Source organism: Carassius carassius, chromosome 44 (assembly GCF_963082965.1).
Source record: "Carassius carassius chromosome 44, fCarCar2.1, whole genome shotgun sequence".
NCBI lineage: Eukaryota > Metazoa > Chordata > Actinopteri > Cypriniformes > Cyprinidae > Carassius > Carassius carassius.
The window spans coordinates 8,039,072-8,055,520 of NC_081798.1; the positions used below are offsets into that span (position 1 = coordinate 8,039,072).

Here is a 16,449-nt window from a genome sequence, read left to right on the forward strand (position 1 = left end):
GACTGATGAGTAACCTGCTGCTGCTGCTTGATTATAAAAACAAAGACAAAAAAGCATCTTTACAGATGAAACTGACCTGAAACCCTGAACAGTAGTTCTGCTTCTCTGCTCCAGCAGTCCACTCTATTCTCTCTCTCTCTCTCTCTCTCTCTCTCGCATTGATTACTCGGAGTCTGATCCAAACCGTTTGGCGGAGGCGCGGAGAGCGCGCGAGTCATGACTAATAACAATTCATGACTTATTAGAGATTTAATTATCAAATGGCGGATTCGCAAATGATCTTTTTTATTACATTCGGCAGGCAATTATACAATAATGATATTAAATAGTGTGGCAAAATCGGCTGCCAGGCCACCGGGAATTGTCCCGGTTCTCCCGGTGTCCAGTCCGCGCCTGATTTCCACAGACACGCAGAATGTGCAAGTCATAGCCTATATTGCATTTTTGGGGCTTAATATTCACAGACACTAGTCGATGTCATGTTTTGATTCAAGTGTACTGACCTACTTTTGATTTAGTCATCCAAAATGTGGCATATTCTGTCCACGTTAGGCATTCCGTTTTTATTCTACGAACCAGACTGTATTTCCGCATCCCGGAAATTATTAGGGCGTATTTCTCAGAATAGTCAGTGCAATTTGGGAAAGAAATCAGTTAAATCTGTATGTGGATGTGTGTAAATATTCAAATGTAATCCCCTTTGTAATCATTAAAAATTTCATAAGTAACTGTAATTTAATTACTCATTTTTTCGTAGTAACTGTAACTAATTACAGTTACAATAATTTTGTAATTAAATTACGTAACGCCGTTACATGTAACTAGTTACTCCCCAACACTGTGCATGGTAGTGGTCATGCGAGGAGTTTTCACTCTTCTCTGTGTCAGAGGTTTTATATATATATATATATATATATATATATATATATATATATATATATATATATATATACATATATATATATATATATATAGATATATCACAGGGTTAAAAAAAAAAAAAAAAGCAGTACAACAGTTTCCAGCACTGATAATAAATCAGCATATTAAAATGATTTCTGAAGGGTCATGTGACACTTCATACCGAAGTAATGAAGTAATGAGAATTCAGCTTTGCATCACAGGAATAAAGTAGATTTTAATGTATATTAAAATAGAGAAATTTTATTTTACATACTAATAATATTTCACAGTATATATATATATAAAAAATAAATCCTGTATTTTTTAAGCCTATATATAAACACTGTGACCCCAATAGTTACTCTTGTGAGGAATACAAGAGTGTTAATTTGGCTTAAACAAGAATGCCTGGAGATCAGCCATGGCCAAAGAGCTCTTTAGGAGATATGTTATGAGATTAGGAGCGTTGGTAGTAGCAGAACACAGTTTGCAATTGTCAGCGCTACTTCTGCTGCATTACAACTCAAGATCAACCTCCCTCTCTCCCCACTCAAATCTAGCAGTGTTCACTCGACGGTATGGCAACTATGCCTGCCTTTGGCCTATCTGGCATGTGTGTGCAGAGAGAAACGTTGAGAAAGAGAGGCAGGATGCTTTGGGACCTTAGTCAGAGTGTAAAGAAAGCAGCCATGTCCATGTTTAGACGTGTAAGATTTACAGGGTGATGCTGACATAAACATTGCAAATATTAGTGACTGACAATTTGGGGATGAGAACAAACACGTCTTTTCATTTGTTATTATTACACAGTATGTTAACTCATAGAGGACAAATGCATACTCTCACAAAAAAAAAATAATAATAATAAGGCACAAAAGCTGTCACTGGGGCAGTACCCTTTGAAAGAATGTTCCTGAAAAGGGTGCATATTAGAACCTAAAGTATACATATTAGCAACAAACTGGCCCAAACACAGTTTTGTTTTGCAAAATAGACTGGAACTCAAGATTAACCAACACTTCCCATTTCTGTATGCAATATGCATCAGACAAAGTAAGCAGACATATGAGTCATATCATGAGACTAGACTCTTTCTATCGCACTCTCTCTCTCTCTCTCTATGTATATATATATTAGTGCTGTCAAACGATTAATCGCATCCAAAATAAAAGTTTTTGTTTACAAATATGTGTGTGTTTACTGTGTACATTTATTATGTATATATAAATACACACCCAGTATTTACATATTTAAGAAAAATGTGTTATGCTTATATATTAAATACATTTCTATATATCAATTATATGAATTAAAATATTTACTTGTAAATAAATGTAAATATTTGTAAATTATATACTGTATAAGTGTGTATTTATATATAAATAAATGTACACAGTACACACAGATTTATTATTAAATATTATTCGATTTTATTATTAAATAAAAATATATATTTGATGTGATTAATCGTTTGACAGCACTAATATATAAAATATATAAAACACACACACATAAAATATATCTTAAATTGTTATATTCCACAATATTCCAATTCATTTATTATTTTTAGCTCACAAATAACATTTTCTACCCCACACATATTTTTTAGCATGGCATAAACAGATTAATAAAATAAATATAAATTATATTAACATTTTTAATAATAAAAATTATATTCATAATGCAAATGTGATTTATAAATGCATAAAAATTAGGCTTCCTCATATCCAAGTTTTCCAAGACCATGATAATTCTGTTTTTTTAATAAAAATTACATTTGAATTTAAAAGAAACTATTTAAAATTATGGGTTTATTACTTTTTTAGTTGTTTATTTTAATACAGTTTTGTATTTATTTTTTTATAAATTATTTCAAGTTATCTTGAGGTCTTCTTGTGGGCCCTGAATCCTTGCCCGAGAACAACTGGACTAGACATCACCTTGATAGCACCACTGCTATACAAAATCTTGAATTACTATATTTATGATGTATTATGTGCCTCCTTTAATCTTGCAGAGGATTATTCATGTAATGATACGTCTACAGATTTCTCTAATGTCTCTGCTCGGCTTTGCATATATTCCACATCCATTTGATATCACAAAATGACTTTTTTTTTGTTCTTTAGCATTAACTTTGTGTGTGTTCTAGGAGGATATGATACTGACTAGAAAATTTGTAGAGCAGCATGAAGAGGAAATTATTGGTCTGCTGGATAAAGACATTATGTAAGCTTACAATACATTTGTATCACTGCTGCCCTCTTTTAACTGTCCCAGAGCCAGAAAGGGGCAAGTACAAGATCAGGACTTTCTGTCCCTGTGTTATTCTGCACATTCTGACCTTCACCTTCACCAGTAAATTAAGTACACTTCACCCCTTACTGTTTGCTCACTCCATATACCTTTCATTTGTATCTTGAGGACTAAAAGACTAACTTAAAGAGCCTCCAAGCAGGGCAACCATTAAGCTCACTACCTGCTAATGCATACAGTGAAGATGAAGCCAGAGTTAAACAGGATTATGCCTGTATACATAAGAACAGGACCGCCTGGACTGGTTTCAGGTTGGATTGCACACCAACAGGTGAATGGAACTATTATGCAACTTGCACATTAATTACATAATAGATCAAATATGGTGCTTTTGAAGCATTTCGATCATTGTGCCAGCTTTTAATAGATGTTTCAAAGATAGTTCACTCAAAAATGAACATTGTGAAGTGTGGCCGAGTATGGTGACCCATACTCGGAATTTGTGCTCTGCATTTAACCCATCCAAGTGCACACAGTAGTGAACATACACAGACTGTGAACACACACCTGGAGCAGTGGCCAGCCAATGCTAGGGCGCCCGAGGAGCAACGGGGGGGTTAGATGCCTTGTTCAAGGGTCTCACCTCAGTCATGGTATTGAGGGAGGAAAAAAGGTCTGGTTATTCACTCCCCCCACCTACAATCCCTGCCAGACCTGAGACTCGAACCCATGACCTTCGGGGTAGTCAGAATCTCTATCTATTAGGCAACGACTGTCCTGTCGTTCTTAGCTTGTATGACCAACCCCCTTTCTTCTGTGGGACATAAAAGATGGACCCCACTGGACCCTACTCACTTTTATTTTATGGACAAAAAAATTATTGTGCTTGATATAAGGAAAAAGTCATACAGGTTTGGAACAACATGAGGGTGAGTAAATGATAACAATGCTTAATTTTTGGGTGAACAACTCATTAAAGACAACTACACATGGTCCAGCTCTGTCACCTTAAGCAGGTGTGCTTTTAATCCTTTATGATTTTTGCTTAATAGATTGCATGACATTAGCAGCCTGTAAAAAAGCAGGACTGGATAAGAGAAAATACAATGATGATTAATAATGATGAAATAAACTCTAAATAACTATTTTTACTTCATATTCAATAAATAACTCTTTCTACTTCATATATAAAAAATATGTTTACTTCTTTACTGTATTAAGTACAAATTTCAAGTATTAGTAGTTTTATTTTGGAAACATTTTACTTCATTCCAAACTAGGGGTGTGCACGGATAGTCGAACATTCGAATATTCGTTCTGCTCTAATTATTCGATAAATAAAAATGATATTCGAATTTCGCAAAAAAAAAAGTTCTCAATTAAACCGAATTTGGTCACTTTCTGTGATTCTCCACGGCATATTTGAAGATGTATGCAAGCAAAAAATAATTAATGAATGAATAAGGGCCCGTTCACATATCGCGCCTAAAAATGCATGGAAAACGCTAGGCGCGCCGCTTTCTCCTTCTTTCCAAAGCGCTCGGGCAGAAGCGCTCCTGAGGCGTCTGTCATTGCTAAGCAACAATGACGCGCTCTCTCCATGAAGATGCAGAAATTTCAGCAAAGGATAAATGGATTAGCAGCACAAAAAATCGTTTTCAGTAGGTCTGCTACTAAATTTATTTCAAAATGACAATCCATATACAGATATAATCAGCTGTTCCTTCATCTTGGCTGAGCTTTCAACGTTGTTAAGGGAAAGGATGAAGCTGATTGGTTAGTTCTTGTCACATGACCCGCGGTTTGCTTGCGGCTCTTTGAAAAGTTGAGATGTTTTTAACTCGATGCGGTGCGGACGCGCTCGGAAAAAACGGGTGCGTCGCACCGCGTGCGCATTGCGACCGCGTCGCTTCCATTATGAGCGCGCATACCGCGCGCCTACATTGGAAATAACGAACTTGAGACGCGATATGTGAACGGCCCCTAAGAACTGCGGTCTTCCTACTTCAAATATGCCGTGGAGAATCACAGAAAGTGACCGAATTCAAGAACATTGTTGCAGTATCTCTCAAGCAACGAATAAACACCGCTAACTTGGAGAATGCAGTGAAAACTCCTCTTCTCGCGTCTGCCCTAGACCCTCGGCACAAACATCTCAGGTTACTCGATGAAAACATGAGAGAAGTGAGTCCCGCCAACGTCTGTGCCGTCAAAGTGCTTTTTCTCCGCGGCCGGCCTTATTGTTAACAGACTAAGGAGCCGACTTTCCTCCGATCATGTTTGCATGCCTGTGTTTCTTAACAAGAACATGTAAAACAATAGAAAAAAAAAGCAAAAAAGATTTGCTTACAGTTTAAGTTTCAAAGTTAAGTGTAGGCTACGTTCTACAATAGCCTAATTGCTGCAGGCTGCTTTACGTTTTTTCTTTAACTTTTTCTTTTTTCTTTGTTAACTTTTTTTTTTTTTTTGCTTTTAATCTGTACTTTTGTTTGTTTGCACGCATTGATAAAGGTTTTCAGCTACAAAACACGATGTGTGATGTTAAAGCTTATTGTGTGTATGCTTGTTCAAAATGACGGAAACAATAAATGTTGCTGAAAAATAACGTCTGTCTCATTAAACTTAATTTAAATAAACGAATATTCGTTTTTTGTGAGCTCAAATATTCGAATGTGATATTTGCGGAAAACGCCCATCCCTATTCCAAACCACAATATTGTAATTTTACTCTAGTACATTTCATAAAAACACGTTGTTCCTTGTTATTTGGAAAAGCAGATTAAAAAAACGAAATTGCATTGATTAATTGTTCATCACAAGACTAGTCATGTGCGCTAACAAAGTAAACAATGTCATTTTTAAATTAATGCAGACTTTAAGGGCAAGATTAGATGCAAAAGGCAAGAAAACTTGACCATGTCATAAGCTGACCAAGATTTTTTTCACAACCACCAATGAAATCACCAATTCCTGAAATTGGTCTCAGAATGCAAACCCAAAGCCCAAATCTGTGCACTGAACTTTAGAGACCGAACAGGAAGCTGTATTTGTACATGTCCGTAATAGTAATGCCTCTGTCATTGTTGAGAACAGCTGTTGCATTAAATGGCCCACTGCTCTTTCCCTCTCTCTCTCTCTCCACGCTCCATCAGCTTCAAAGTATCGCCTCAGAGCAGCGTTGTGAAAAAAAGCAGAGAGGAACAAAATTTAGTTTCATATTTAAAGGAAAGGGTTACGGGCTTTTGGTGCATGATTTGGTGCAAGAGCTGGCTAAAAAGGCACATCTTGGCCTTTTTGTGTGTGTGGCCTGAACATAGTGTGCTGGGTATTCAACCAAACAATAGGCTACTGAATTACATCAAGTGTTGATACTAACAGTCAATTTTATTTTACTTTTCACGGTTACATCACATCCATTACGTGAAAAAGAGAATGAATTCAAACCATCATTCATTTGTGTACACCGACGTATTGTTTAGTGCTTCAGCAGCAGCTCATTTTCAGTCAGGATGACGGGGTCATGTCTAGAATTAATGCAAGTGTAGTTTATATTCAACTAAAATGCTCGACTCGAAGGCAGTGTAATGGAAACAAAGTAACAGCAAGCCAACCCAAACACCAGTGCGCAGCAACAAATGTGTTTACCGTTGTCCTCGCTGCTGGGTGTTTCTGTGTCCACGGGTGTATGGGAGAGGTGAGTGTTCTGGAGTTACCTTTTATCAGCCATACTGTCTTCCTTTCTGTTTATATCTGATTCAAGTCACTATTGCATGAAAACAAACACATAACTGCCTCCAAATGCCCTGACTTCGATTGGATTACACACCGGTCAAACGTGTCGACGCGTGTGATGGACAAAGCTGGGGTGCCACACCTGTGATAGGACCGTTTGTTTATCTCTTACCATCAGAGAGCAGAGATAAAACCTCCAGCTCTCGGCTGCTTTCTGATATAACCCGTGGGTGAACTTGATTTTCTGGCATGTCTGAGAATTTGTCTTATGGATGATTCAGCTGAACTATATAAGCAGCAGCAGAGACAACAAGTGGACAGGCCCATACAAAAAACACAAAGCACAATCCAGAAATTTCCACTTCTGTGGAAGTCAACAAGCATTATTAGCGTGGTTAGTCATTGTACAGAGCACTACTCAAAGTTTAATGCAACCATCCTTATGTTTAATTTTCATAACACGGATATTTTTATGAAAAGATTCAGATAAAACTGTGAATTTATAATATATATATATATACACACACACATGCATACATATGTTAGTGCTGTCAAACGATTAATCGCGATGAATAGCACCCAAAATACTTTTGTTTTGTTTTGTTTAAATAATGTATGTACTGTGCATTTATATTTATTTATATATGGGTGGGAGACATAACATGCAATTCTACCCGTCCATGATGTCATAACCTAATAAAAATGAGCATTTGTTAAAAATATATATCTTCATGTTGTTCCTCTGACAAGATATGATTACAGCATACCATAGCTGTAGTTGGTGTTTAAAGACCTCTACTTCAAATTTTTATCTAAACATCAAAATTGTCATGTGGTGTGACTGTCCGGGATATGTGTGACCTTACTAATATGAGAATATATATCAGCAAAGTATAAATAATTGATAGATTTACAGTTTAAGTAACAGAATTAGGAAAAGTGTTGATGTCTGTGTATGATTTTAAAGCAAGTTATGGCCAAATACATTTTGTCCGTAAAATGGGCATCATTTGGTGTGACACTGAAATCTATATTTTGAACGGCAATAATTTGGACATCATTATGATAAAGAGGTCCACACTCAACCAGGAAGTTGCAGTGTCATCTCTGGAGTGGTTTGCAAGGTCAAGAGGTGAGTTCTGGCTTTTTAATTTTTAATTAAAAAGCTCTGTATCTGATATGCTCACTAGTGGTCAATGTTTTGTGTCTTATGGTGTGACATTTTTTACATAAAATGAAACACTTTTATACAAATTTTACTTATTAATTCTTAAAAATCATTCCTGCCATGTGGCAATTTACATGCTAAGTATAAGCTAGCTGTTTTTAGTTAACGAGATTAGCTTAACTGAACAAAACGTCATATGGTGTGACACTGTATCATATGGTGTAACTGTTTTTCTAAGTCACACCATATGATATATTTGTCACACAATATTACATAGACTTTTTTTAAATGATTAATAAATAACTATTCAAAACATATTCAATGAATGTAATAGTGAACATTAAATTTCCTATACAATTAATGTATTTCTTTTAAATTTTATACTTAATTTAACAATGTTACACCATATTTGCAATGCTTTGTCTATTAAAAGATGCAATGTTTTGTCTGTCAGGCAGAAATGTAAAGAGAGGACAAAAAAATACAGGGAAAGACTCAATGCTGACCATGCAACTAGAGAGGAGGTCTGAAGATTCATTGGATAATTCATATGCACTATATAATTTGGTGTGACATTCAGAATTGTACCAGTAAAAATACTTTCTTAACTATAAATCATAAAGAAGTCAATGGGACAGAAGAGAAATAGTATCAGCAAGAGTCACAAGCATTTTCATAGATTTATAACCAGGTTTAAAATAATCTAAAATATCTGGAAAGGCTGAGAAGAGATGACTTACTTTGCATGATGATTTAGAAAAACAATACAAAATCTAATGAATCTGCACAAAATAAATGTTTAATCTTAAGATAGTAATGATAACGATTTATGTTCAAGTTAGTTTCTTAGGCAGAGTATGTTCCATTTTCATTTTATGTAGAATAACTTTTATATCACACCATATGACAATTTTTGGCACAAATGCAACAAATTGGTGAATAAATCCAATTTCAAATACAAAATCTAAAAGACCACATATATTTGGGGAAATGCAAGAGTCAGTACAACACAACTCAATATTTTTTATGCCTAATATTTGAAGTAAAAAATAAAAACTTTTTTCAGGCCTATATGTCTCCCACCGAGATATATATATATATATACACACACACACATACATGTCTGTATGCAATATACTGTATATGGGTATTTAATATACATATTAAATATACACAGCACACACACACACATTATGTACACAAAAACTCTTGGATGTAATGAATCATGATTAATCGTTTGACATCAGTATTTTCCATTTATCACAGCCTCAGTACTTAAATGTTTCTCATTTTCCTCAGTCAGGGTTTGTGTACTTGGATGACAGAAGGGAAAGACACACAACAACAAACAAACAAGGGATTCGCTTGATACTATCAGTTTCATTGAGCCAAAAACCTCCATACATTGTTCACTTCTTCGCTTGACTAAATCGGAATACAGGATTATACCATAACCATGTACCAGTTTCTATTGTCTGGGTTATCGGATTCTTGAATAAACTAAACCAATTAATGCTATCTAGCTACTACACCTCTCAAAAAGAGCATAATAATAACTGTGGTCAGAAAACAGTGACAGAATTAAGCACAGTAATTAGTGTGTAACATATTGAAATTGACTACTTTGTTCAGTATGTGATTTTTATTCGTAATATATTTTCAGTTCAGGCTAATATAATATATTAACATCAGGCTTAATGACACCTGAATGTTCTCTTTAATATTGATATGTATACATAGTCATACCCAAGTTGTCAGTTTGACTAGGAAGTACATTCACAGGCATTACTTATGCTGCCTATAATTATCTTGCGCGCTATATTTGTACATTATGTGTAAATAGCCAACACATTTATATGGGACACGTATGTGAGGGTTTGCGTTGCGCTGTTCGCATTACATAAGACGTATCGCTAACGCTGTTTATACATATTTAGAGTTTATGCATATCGGGTGTCCGTAAAACAGAAGTATATGGCTGTGCTCCAACAATAAAATAACATTCAACTAGAAAAAACGTCAAACTATAAATAAACTGACCTCGTGAACAGCAACGAAAATGTATTCAATATCAAAGACTACTGAACTTGAGAATGCATGATGATTTCAAGCATAACTGAGTTTATCATTATACAGTTTGAGTCACTTCTCTCTCCTAACAATTCAATGACTTTCAAAAAAAGTAAAAGCATACGCACCAACCGGAGCTCTGTTTTCTGTTAACAAGTAGACTATGCATGTAAATACTGTCGCTATGGAATAAGCTGGAAATGAATGCAACTCAAGCAGAGGCAGACTTATTTAGACACAAGACTGGAGCGCAATGGGCTGTATCACTTACCCGCTGAAGGTCAAAAGGAAAAAGTTGGGGCGTAGTTTTTGGAAAGGAGCTACAACTGTGCAGTCTTAAAATCAACCTGGTATCAGTTCCCTCTACAGTCTTATGGAAGCGAAACTGCAAAAGAGCACCGTTTACAACTTCTCGATAATTTTAACAGAACTCACTCCCCTATGTGATGTGCGGTTTGTTTTCTGACTGCGCTGTGTGATGTGACAGCGCTGTACACCAGTCACCTGTAGGCACTTGTGACAGCCGAAGCCACCAATCACAGCGCTCCTAAGAGCATTGTGGGAAATGTAGTTCGGCTTCCATGGTTTAAGAATTAAAAAAAAGGTCTATTTTTATAAAAGCTATAGATTTTTCAAATAGATTCTAACAGTTTTAATAAGTTCCATAGAGTTTTTACCTTGTCAGAAGGTATACACTTGTAGACAATTTTTTATGAGCTTTTTGTATTTAATTAACTTTTATGTGCAGTTACATTAAGCTATTTTATAACAATAAACATAAAATTAAATAATTATCCTAAGTTTAACTAGTTTAAGGTCAAATGTTTTTATTATAATCTTATTTCCAAAATTGATGGATAATATAAAATCAATCGGTTACTACTGCAAAATAAATCGTTGTGTAAAAAGCTGAAGCAAATGCGCCGCTGACTATATTATGTGACCATGCACCACTAAACCATAAGGGTTATAAGGGTTAATTTTCTGAAATTGAGATTTATACATCACATTAAAGCCGAATAAATAAACTTTCAATCGATGTATTAAAAAAATAAATAAATAAGAAAACTCATAAAAATAAAGTGAAGCAATGCATACATGTATTGGATATTGTGGGGGGGGGGGTTAATTTTTTTAGAGACAGTGAATTGGTGGGTTTTTGTTAAATGTGAGCCAAAATCATCACAATTAAAAGTACCAAAAGACTTAAACTACTTCAGTCTGTGTGCATTGAATTTATTTAATACACGAGTTTAACAATTTGAGGTGAATTAATGAAAAAAATTAACTTTTCCACAATATTCTCATTCATTGAGCTGCACCAGTTTTATCTCAACAATTGCACAGATCTCTTGAACACTGATTGGTCAGTCACAATATTCGGTGGTTAAGTATTCCTTTTATGCAATGCGGTTCTTTATTCCAATAAGTATATAATCATACATGTGTATTTTTAATAAATAAGCTCAGTGGCATTACAACCAAAGACATTCTACATAAACTGAAATAAAAAATTATAAAAATCAATTGCATTTGCAGATTTTTAGTGGTTGGATTCAGTCGTTTAAGATTGGCCCACAGGGTGTCAGTATTGATCCTATTCTTTCCCATACAGGAAAGAACCAGTAATAAAAAAATAAAAATAAAAACAACACACACTGATTATGGCCTGTATATATTATTAAAGTGAAACATCAGTGCCTTCGTTTTCCATTCTAAAACAAAAGGCAAACTTCAAAATAAAAAGAAACAAAAAAGTATACCATGTTCTAGGGTAAATGCCATACTTAATTTGAAAGGACTTTTGCTATAAAAACTGAGGGTGGCAAGCAGAGTCTGTTCAGAGGGCGCATTCTTGTGAATTAGGAATTTGACCATTAAGGAAGAGAGGGGAAAAAATAGGTGGACAATGGCATCATGACATTGAACTGCCTTCTAATTTGTGTACTTCTATCGTGAAAACTACCACTTTTTTTTTTTTTTTTATTAAATTAAATATGGCAAGTACCCAATTGCCATATACATTTTCAGTTTGGACTACAGATCAGCACACTATAAAAAGCAGCATACTAAGTGCAACGAGTAAAATTCTGCAGAAAATAAAAAACCTGCAAAGCCAGGGCTTTAGGGTTGGTTGAAACAGGCCTCAACTGTCTTCTCCAATGTTTTTGTGAGAAGATTGGAGTTCAGTCTAATTATATGAGGATGTGGGGTACTGTGGGTGCCACCAGTCCATGAGGCGCACGCTGTGGACAGGGTCCAGCACTACCTGCACCCCTTGTTCACCCCTAAACTTCTTCCCTCGCATGACTGGTGAATCCTGGAAATCCAGGCGCACTCGGTGGTGCCTCATGTCTGTGCTCACATTAATGGTGAACTGAAAGACAAGGAGCGAATGATTCATTGGCATTTATGACATCAGCATGACTTGCACTTTCACTGGAAGTAAAACCTTCAACAAAAAGAAATGTGGAAACCAGTTTGGTCTAGACCAAAAGGCAACATCATTAGATGACTTCCACCTTCTCAAATGTCCACCTTCTCTTTTGAAATCTGGAGAGATTTTCGAACACTAGGCATCATACATTTGCTCACTTTGTAAACAGTTACAGAGGAAAAAATGGGTGTCATAAACTAAACAACATAGCATGACATTCTGTTAGACTTGAAATCTGCAGACTCAAATTTTTGGTAACTACTGTCATCTCTTCCAGAAAGAAAATCAGGGTAAATATTTGGGCAAAAGTCAAGTAGTGTATTCCAGCTTTAAAGACCTGATTATTAGAAATCCAGCAGCAGGATTACACGATATACTCCTCCTGTAATTCAACAATGTAAAAATATTATGTGAAATGGATTCTCTCATCACTCACCAAAGTTAACGTCATGCCCATCACAACAGAAGTGAAAATGAAATTGAGGGTAGTGACCCGCAGCAGATAACAGTCCGAGTCTGGATTAGCGTGAACATCTTTATACTGCTTGGGCAGCTGAAGACTCAAACCACATCCGTTTTTGCCCTTGGTTGGCTGAAAAAGAAAATCCCACAGAATTAAAGCAATTAAATCTCATATAAGTTTATGCCCATGTAGTGAACATACCAGTTTCACAAACTTAAAGTTGAACTCCCACATCAGCTCTGACCTACTTCCAGACACTTTGTTGACCCAAAACAGCAAACACTGTGGGAACAAGAGAGGCATCAACACAAATATCTTCACATTAAACACATTTAAATAAGAGAGTATGTCTACAAACCTTGGAATTGAGCAGTGTGGTAGGTGTAGATTCAGGCAGAAGAGGATTTTTCGACACCCACAAGCTAAAGGGCTCATATAAGTGAAAAAGCGAGCGTATAACACGTGCACGAAGACAACGCATCTTTGCAATAGAATCAGGTTGAAGGCGATCGGGGAGGTCTGCATCAAGATTATAGTGCCTGGGGAAAAGAAAAGATAATACAAAATAAACAACATAAAAATATATAATGAAGAGGACTACTGTCAAGCATAAATACCCTTATTTAACACAGGGATGTCCAGTGGAGTTCAACAGTGCCTGCCCACTGTTATAAGAAGCCCCACAATACATTTAATACCAAATTTTGGCTGCCAACCTTTTGTAGAGTCGTGTCCAAAATACAGCTGTGCACGTGGCAGTCCAAGCATTCTTGCAGATCAAAGAGAATCTGCAGACGTCTTCTGGCCGAATATATGCAGCAAGCAGAAGCCAAATATCAATGGGATACTCCTCTCCATCTATGCTCTCACTGTTTTCTGGCATTCATAATGACAGGAGAAAAACAGTAACATCAGCTCACATCAGAACAGAGATTCCAAAACGTTTCAGTCAGCCAAAACCCTTTGACCTAAAATATTTACTTCAGTTCAAGTTAACACTTCAATATAACACATTTGCACATTCAGTGATATTGGTCAAATGGCATGCCGGTAAACAAATAAAATGTACTTTTTTAGAAAATGTTTTGCTTGTATTTTAATAAAATTTTTCTTCAGTTCTCTCATGAACCCCAGTTTTGGGAAATCTTGCATTAGAAAACTTACTGGGCTTAATGCTCTGCAGTTACCTTTGCCTCTTTTGTTTTTCTTTTTCTTTTTGCGGGACCCTTTGATTTCATCCCCTTCCTCCGAGTCCAGTTCATCACTGCTCTCACGGGCTGCATTACTCACACCAGCTGCAGAGGAGAGTACTTCCTGCACAGGACCCTGGGATGCCTCAAGCCCACAGAGTAATTTCACTGGAACAGAATAAAGATGAATAATTATTTTATTATTATTTTCAAGTGTCAAATGTCTTAAAAGAAACTTATTCTCAACATACCGGTTAAAATGATCCTCTAAATCGACTGAACCAAGGCCTGTTCATGCCTGCTTATGGAGATTTATGTTTAATTAAACACACCTAAATCAGCTAATTAAATGTGGTTGGGGTCATTGGAAAGTAGTGATGCACAGTCTGATTTGATCACGGGTCCTTTATGTCAGATACGACTCTCTGACTAATACTGACTGCCTACAACTTAAGATTCCTAAAAGTTTCACATCTACAGCACACATTACAGACATTGATGCACAAACGCAGATATACATGTCTACAGTATAAAGAATGAATAAACCAGTCTTATAAACTCCTTGATTTTGCAGGTTCTAATAAAATGTAAATTAATTTAACAGTCATAATAAGCATATTTCTAGTACGCGCTCAGGCTTGCACAGTATCGTCAACTCGCTCATCGGAATCTCCGGTAATCCTCGGGAAACTTCGCCAAGTCTATTCGGTTCTTGTTGAGATTTAGGTAATCCTCGGCAAACTTCGACCGGCTCAGCCGGTTCTTTTTTTTAGTTGGACGTGCTACTTCGGTTGTGCGTCCTGCGTCATCAACCCGGCACTAAAGTTCGATTCAGTTCGATTTGTGAACCGGCTAACGTTAGTCCGGTTACTTCCTGAGAACCGCCTCAAAAGAGCGATTCGTTCAAGAACCCAAAATCACTATTGTAAAGTACACGCAAGAGTCTGAGAGCGGAACTGAATTGAGGAGCTCCAGACGCCGGAATGAACATCTGCAGTCTAATTCAGGGTTTCATATAATTTCACATGAGAAGTTACACTTATGACAAAAAGGCTTAACTCATGGTTATGATTCAATATGGTCTAATTACCACGATATTACAATATTTCTTTCGTTATTATGGGTCGGAAATTAGCATTCATACATCATATTTCTGATTTTACCTTCTTTTTCAATTGCATTAACAACAGCCTTTTTAACTCTTCCCGACTTTACGATGGCGGGATCGGCGTTGGCATAGTCAGCCACGGTTACTGTAAAAAAATATAAAGGAACACAAGAAAACAAGAGAATGGATTTTGGCTATCATCCGCATCACACACACATCATAACATCAGCCCGCCTCACTCTGTTGTTACCTGACTCCGAGCAAACATCCTCGGCTCTAAATTTCAGCCGTTCTCGGTTCCCTTTCTTGGGCATGACGACAGCGGGGGTCTATGGCCGTTTATCGAGGCTGTGTGCCCTGCCATCTTTCCTGCAGAGGTAACGAAAAAACGATAAAAATGAGGGTGAAATTAAAGAAAGCTCCTCCAGGATCTTCAGCCATCATGGAACTGACTATGAAGGTCGCGTACATTCTCGCGAGATGAAACGACTCATCAGACTGGACGCTAATTGGACGCAGAAATCATATGTGAGCAGAATTGTCCAATCAGACGGTGTATATTCATAAACCCAGAGGCAAGTTCAAGCTCAAACCGGCTCAAACCCAGAGCCTGTCTACGGAGAGCCTTACCACTCCCTATTAAGTCCTATTGTACCGAATTTTGGTTGCAGTACCACCAGAGTTCCACTGGGGGCGATCGCCATGAATGCAAAATGAATGGGAGTCTATGGGGCTAGACGGCTAAATTTGTCCCTTTCACCCGATTGCCGTTGAGAAATCTCAGATCTGATTGTAGGTTTTGCAAGTTCAGCATGGGTTATAGGTCGAAAGTTGAATGAACGAGTACTTATGTCCTTTCGATTTCTTACATGTTGAACACGCTAGCATTCTGTTAATAAATGTGAATGTGTATGACGTCATTGACATTTTAAAAGACTTTTTAAAGCAAATAAGTGACTCTAAAAAATCTAACACCCAGCAATGTGTAATTTCTTTGCATCCCCTTTCGAATACAACATTCAAATTACTAGACAAAAAACTATATCTTGAGAAAAGTGGATTTTGAGGGGTATACCGCCATTGACCTCCACTCATTCTGCACTCGTCCTGTGAGCGCCCTCA

General features: G+C 36.6%; 2 protein-coding genes across 2 annotated transcripts in view; both read right to left on the bottom strand.

The window, feature by feature from the left end:
• Positions 1–10,276, bottom strand: part of LOC132126078 (transcription factor EB-like) — a 36,408-nt gene extending 26,132 nt beyond the window's left edge. The window contains exon 1 of the mRNA XM_059537095.1: positions 10,258–10,276. The gene's annotated coding sequence lies outside the window, so the exon portion shown is untranslated. The remainder of the gene's footprint in view (positions 1–10,257) is intronic.
• A 1,610-nt stretch (positions 10,277–11,886) lies between these two features.
• Positions 11,887–15,820, bottom strand: LOC132126485 (transmembrane protein 183-like). Its single transcript, XM_059537742.1, has 8 exons — positions 15,578–15,820; positions 15,383–15,472; positions 14,217–14,387; positions 13,746–13,905; positions 13,388–13,568; positions 13,231–13,311; positions 13,003–13,158; positions 11,887–12,506 (listed from the first exon to the last, which is right to left on the bottom strand). The coding sequence occupies exons 1-8, from the start codon at positions 15,639–15,641 to the stop codon at positions 12,321–12,323; spliced, it is 1,089 nt and encodes a 362-aa protein (XP_059393725.1). The 5' UTR covers positions 15,642–15,820; the 3' UTR covers positions 11,887–12,320.
• Positions 15,821–16,449: the final 629 nt, after the last annotated feature.

Excerpts from the sequence above, each read along its gene's own strand:
- LOC132126485 (XM_059537742.1), bottom strand. The coding sequence starts at position 15,641 with ATGCCCAAGAAAGGGAACCGAGAACGGCTGAAATTTAGAGCCGAGGAT. Across the intron at positions 13,312-13,387 it reads CCACACTGCTCAATTCCAAG|TGTTTGCTGTTTTGGGTCAA; the intron begins GTTTGTAGACAT and ends TTGTTCCCACAG. Across the intron at positions 12,507-13,002 it reads TGGGCATGACGTTAACTTTG|TTCACCATTAATGTGAGCAC; the intron begins GTGAGTGATGAG and ends CTTGTCTTTCAG.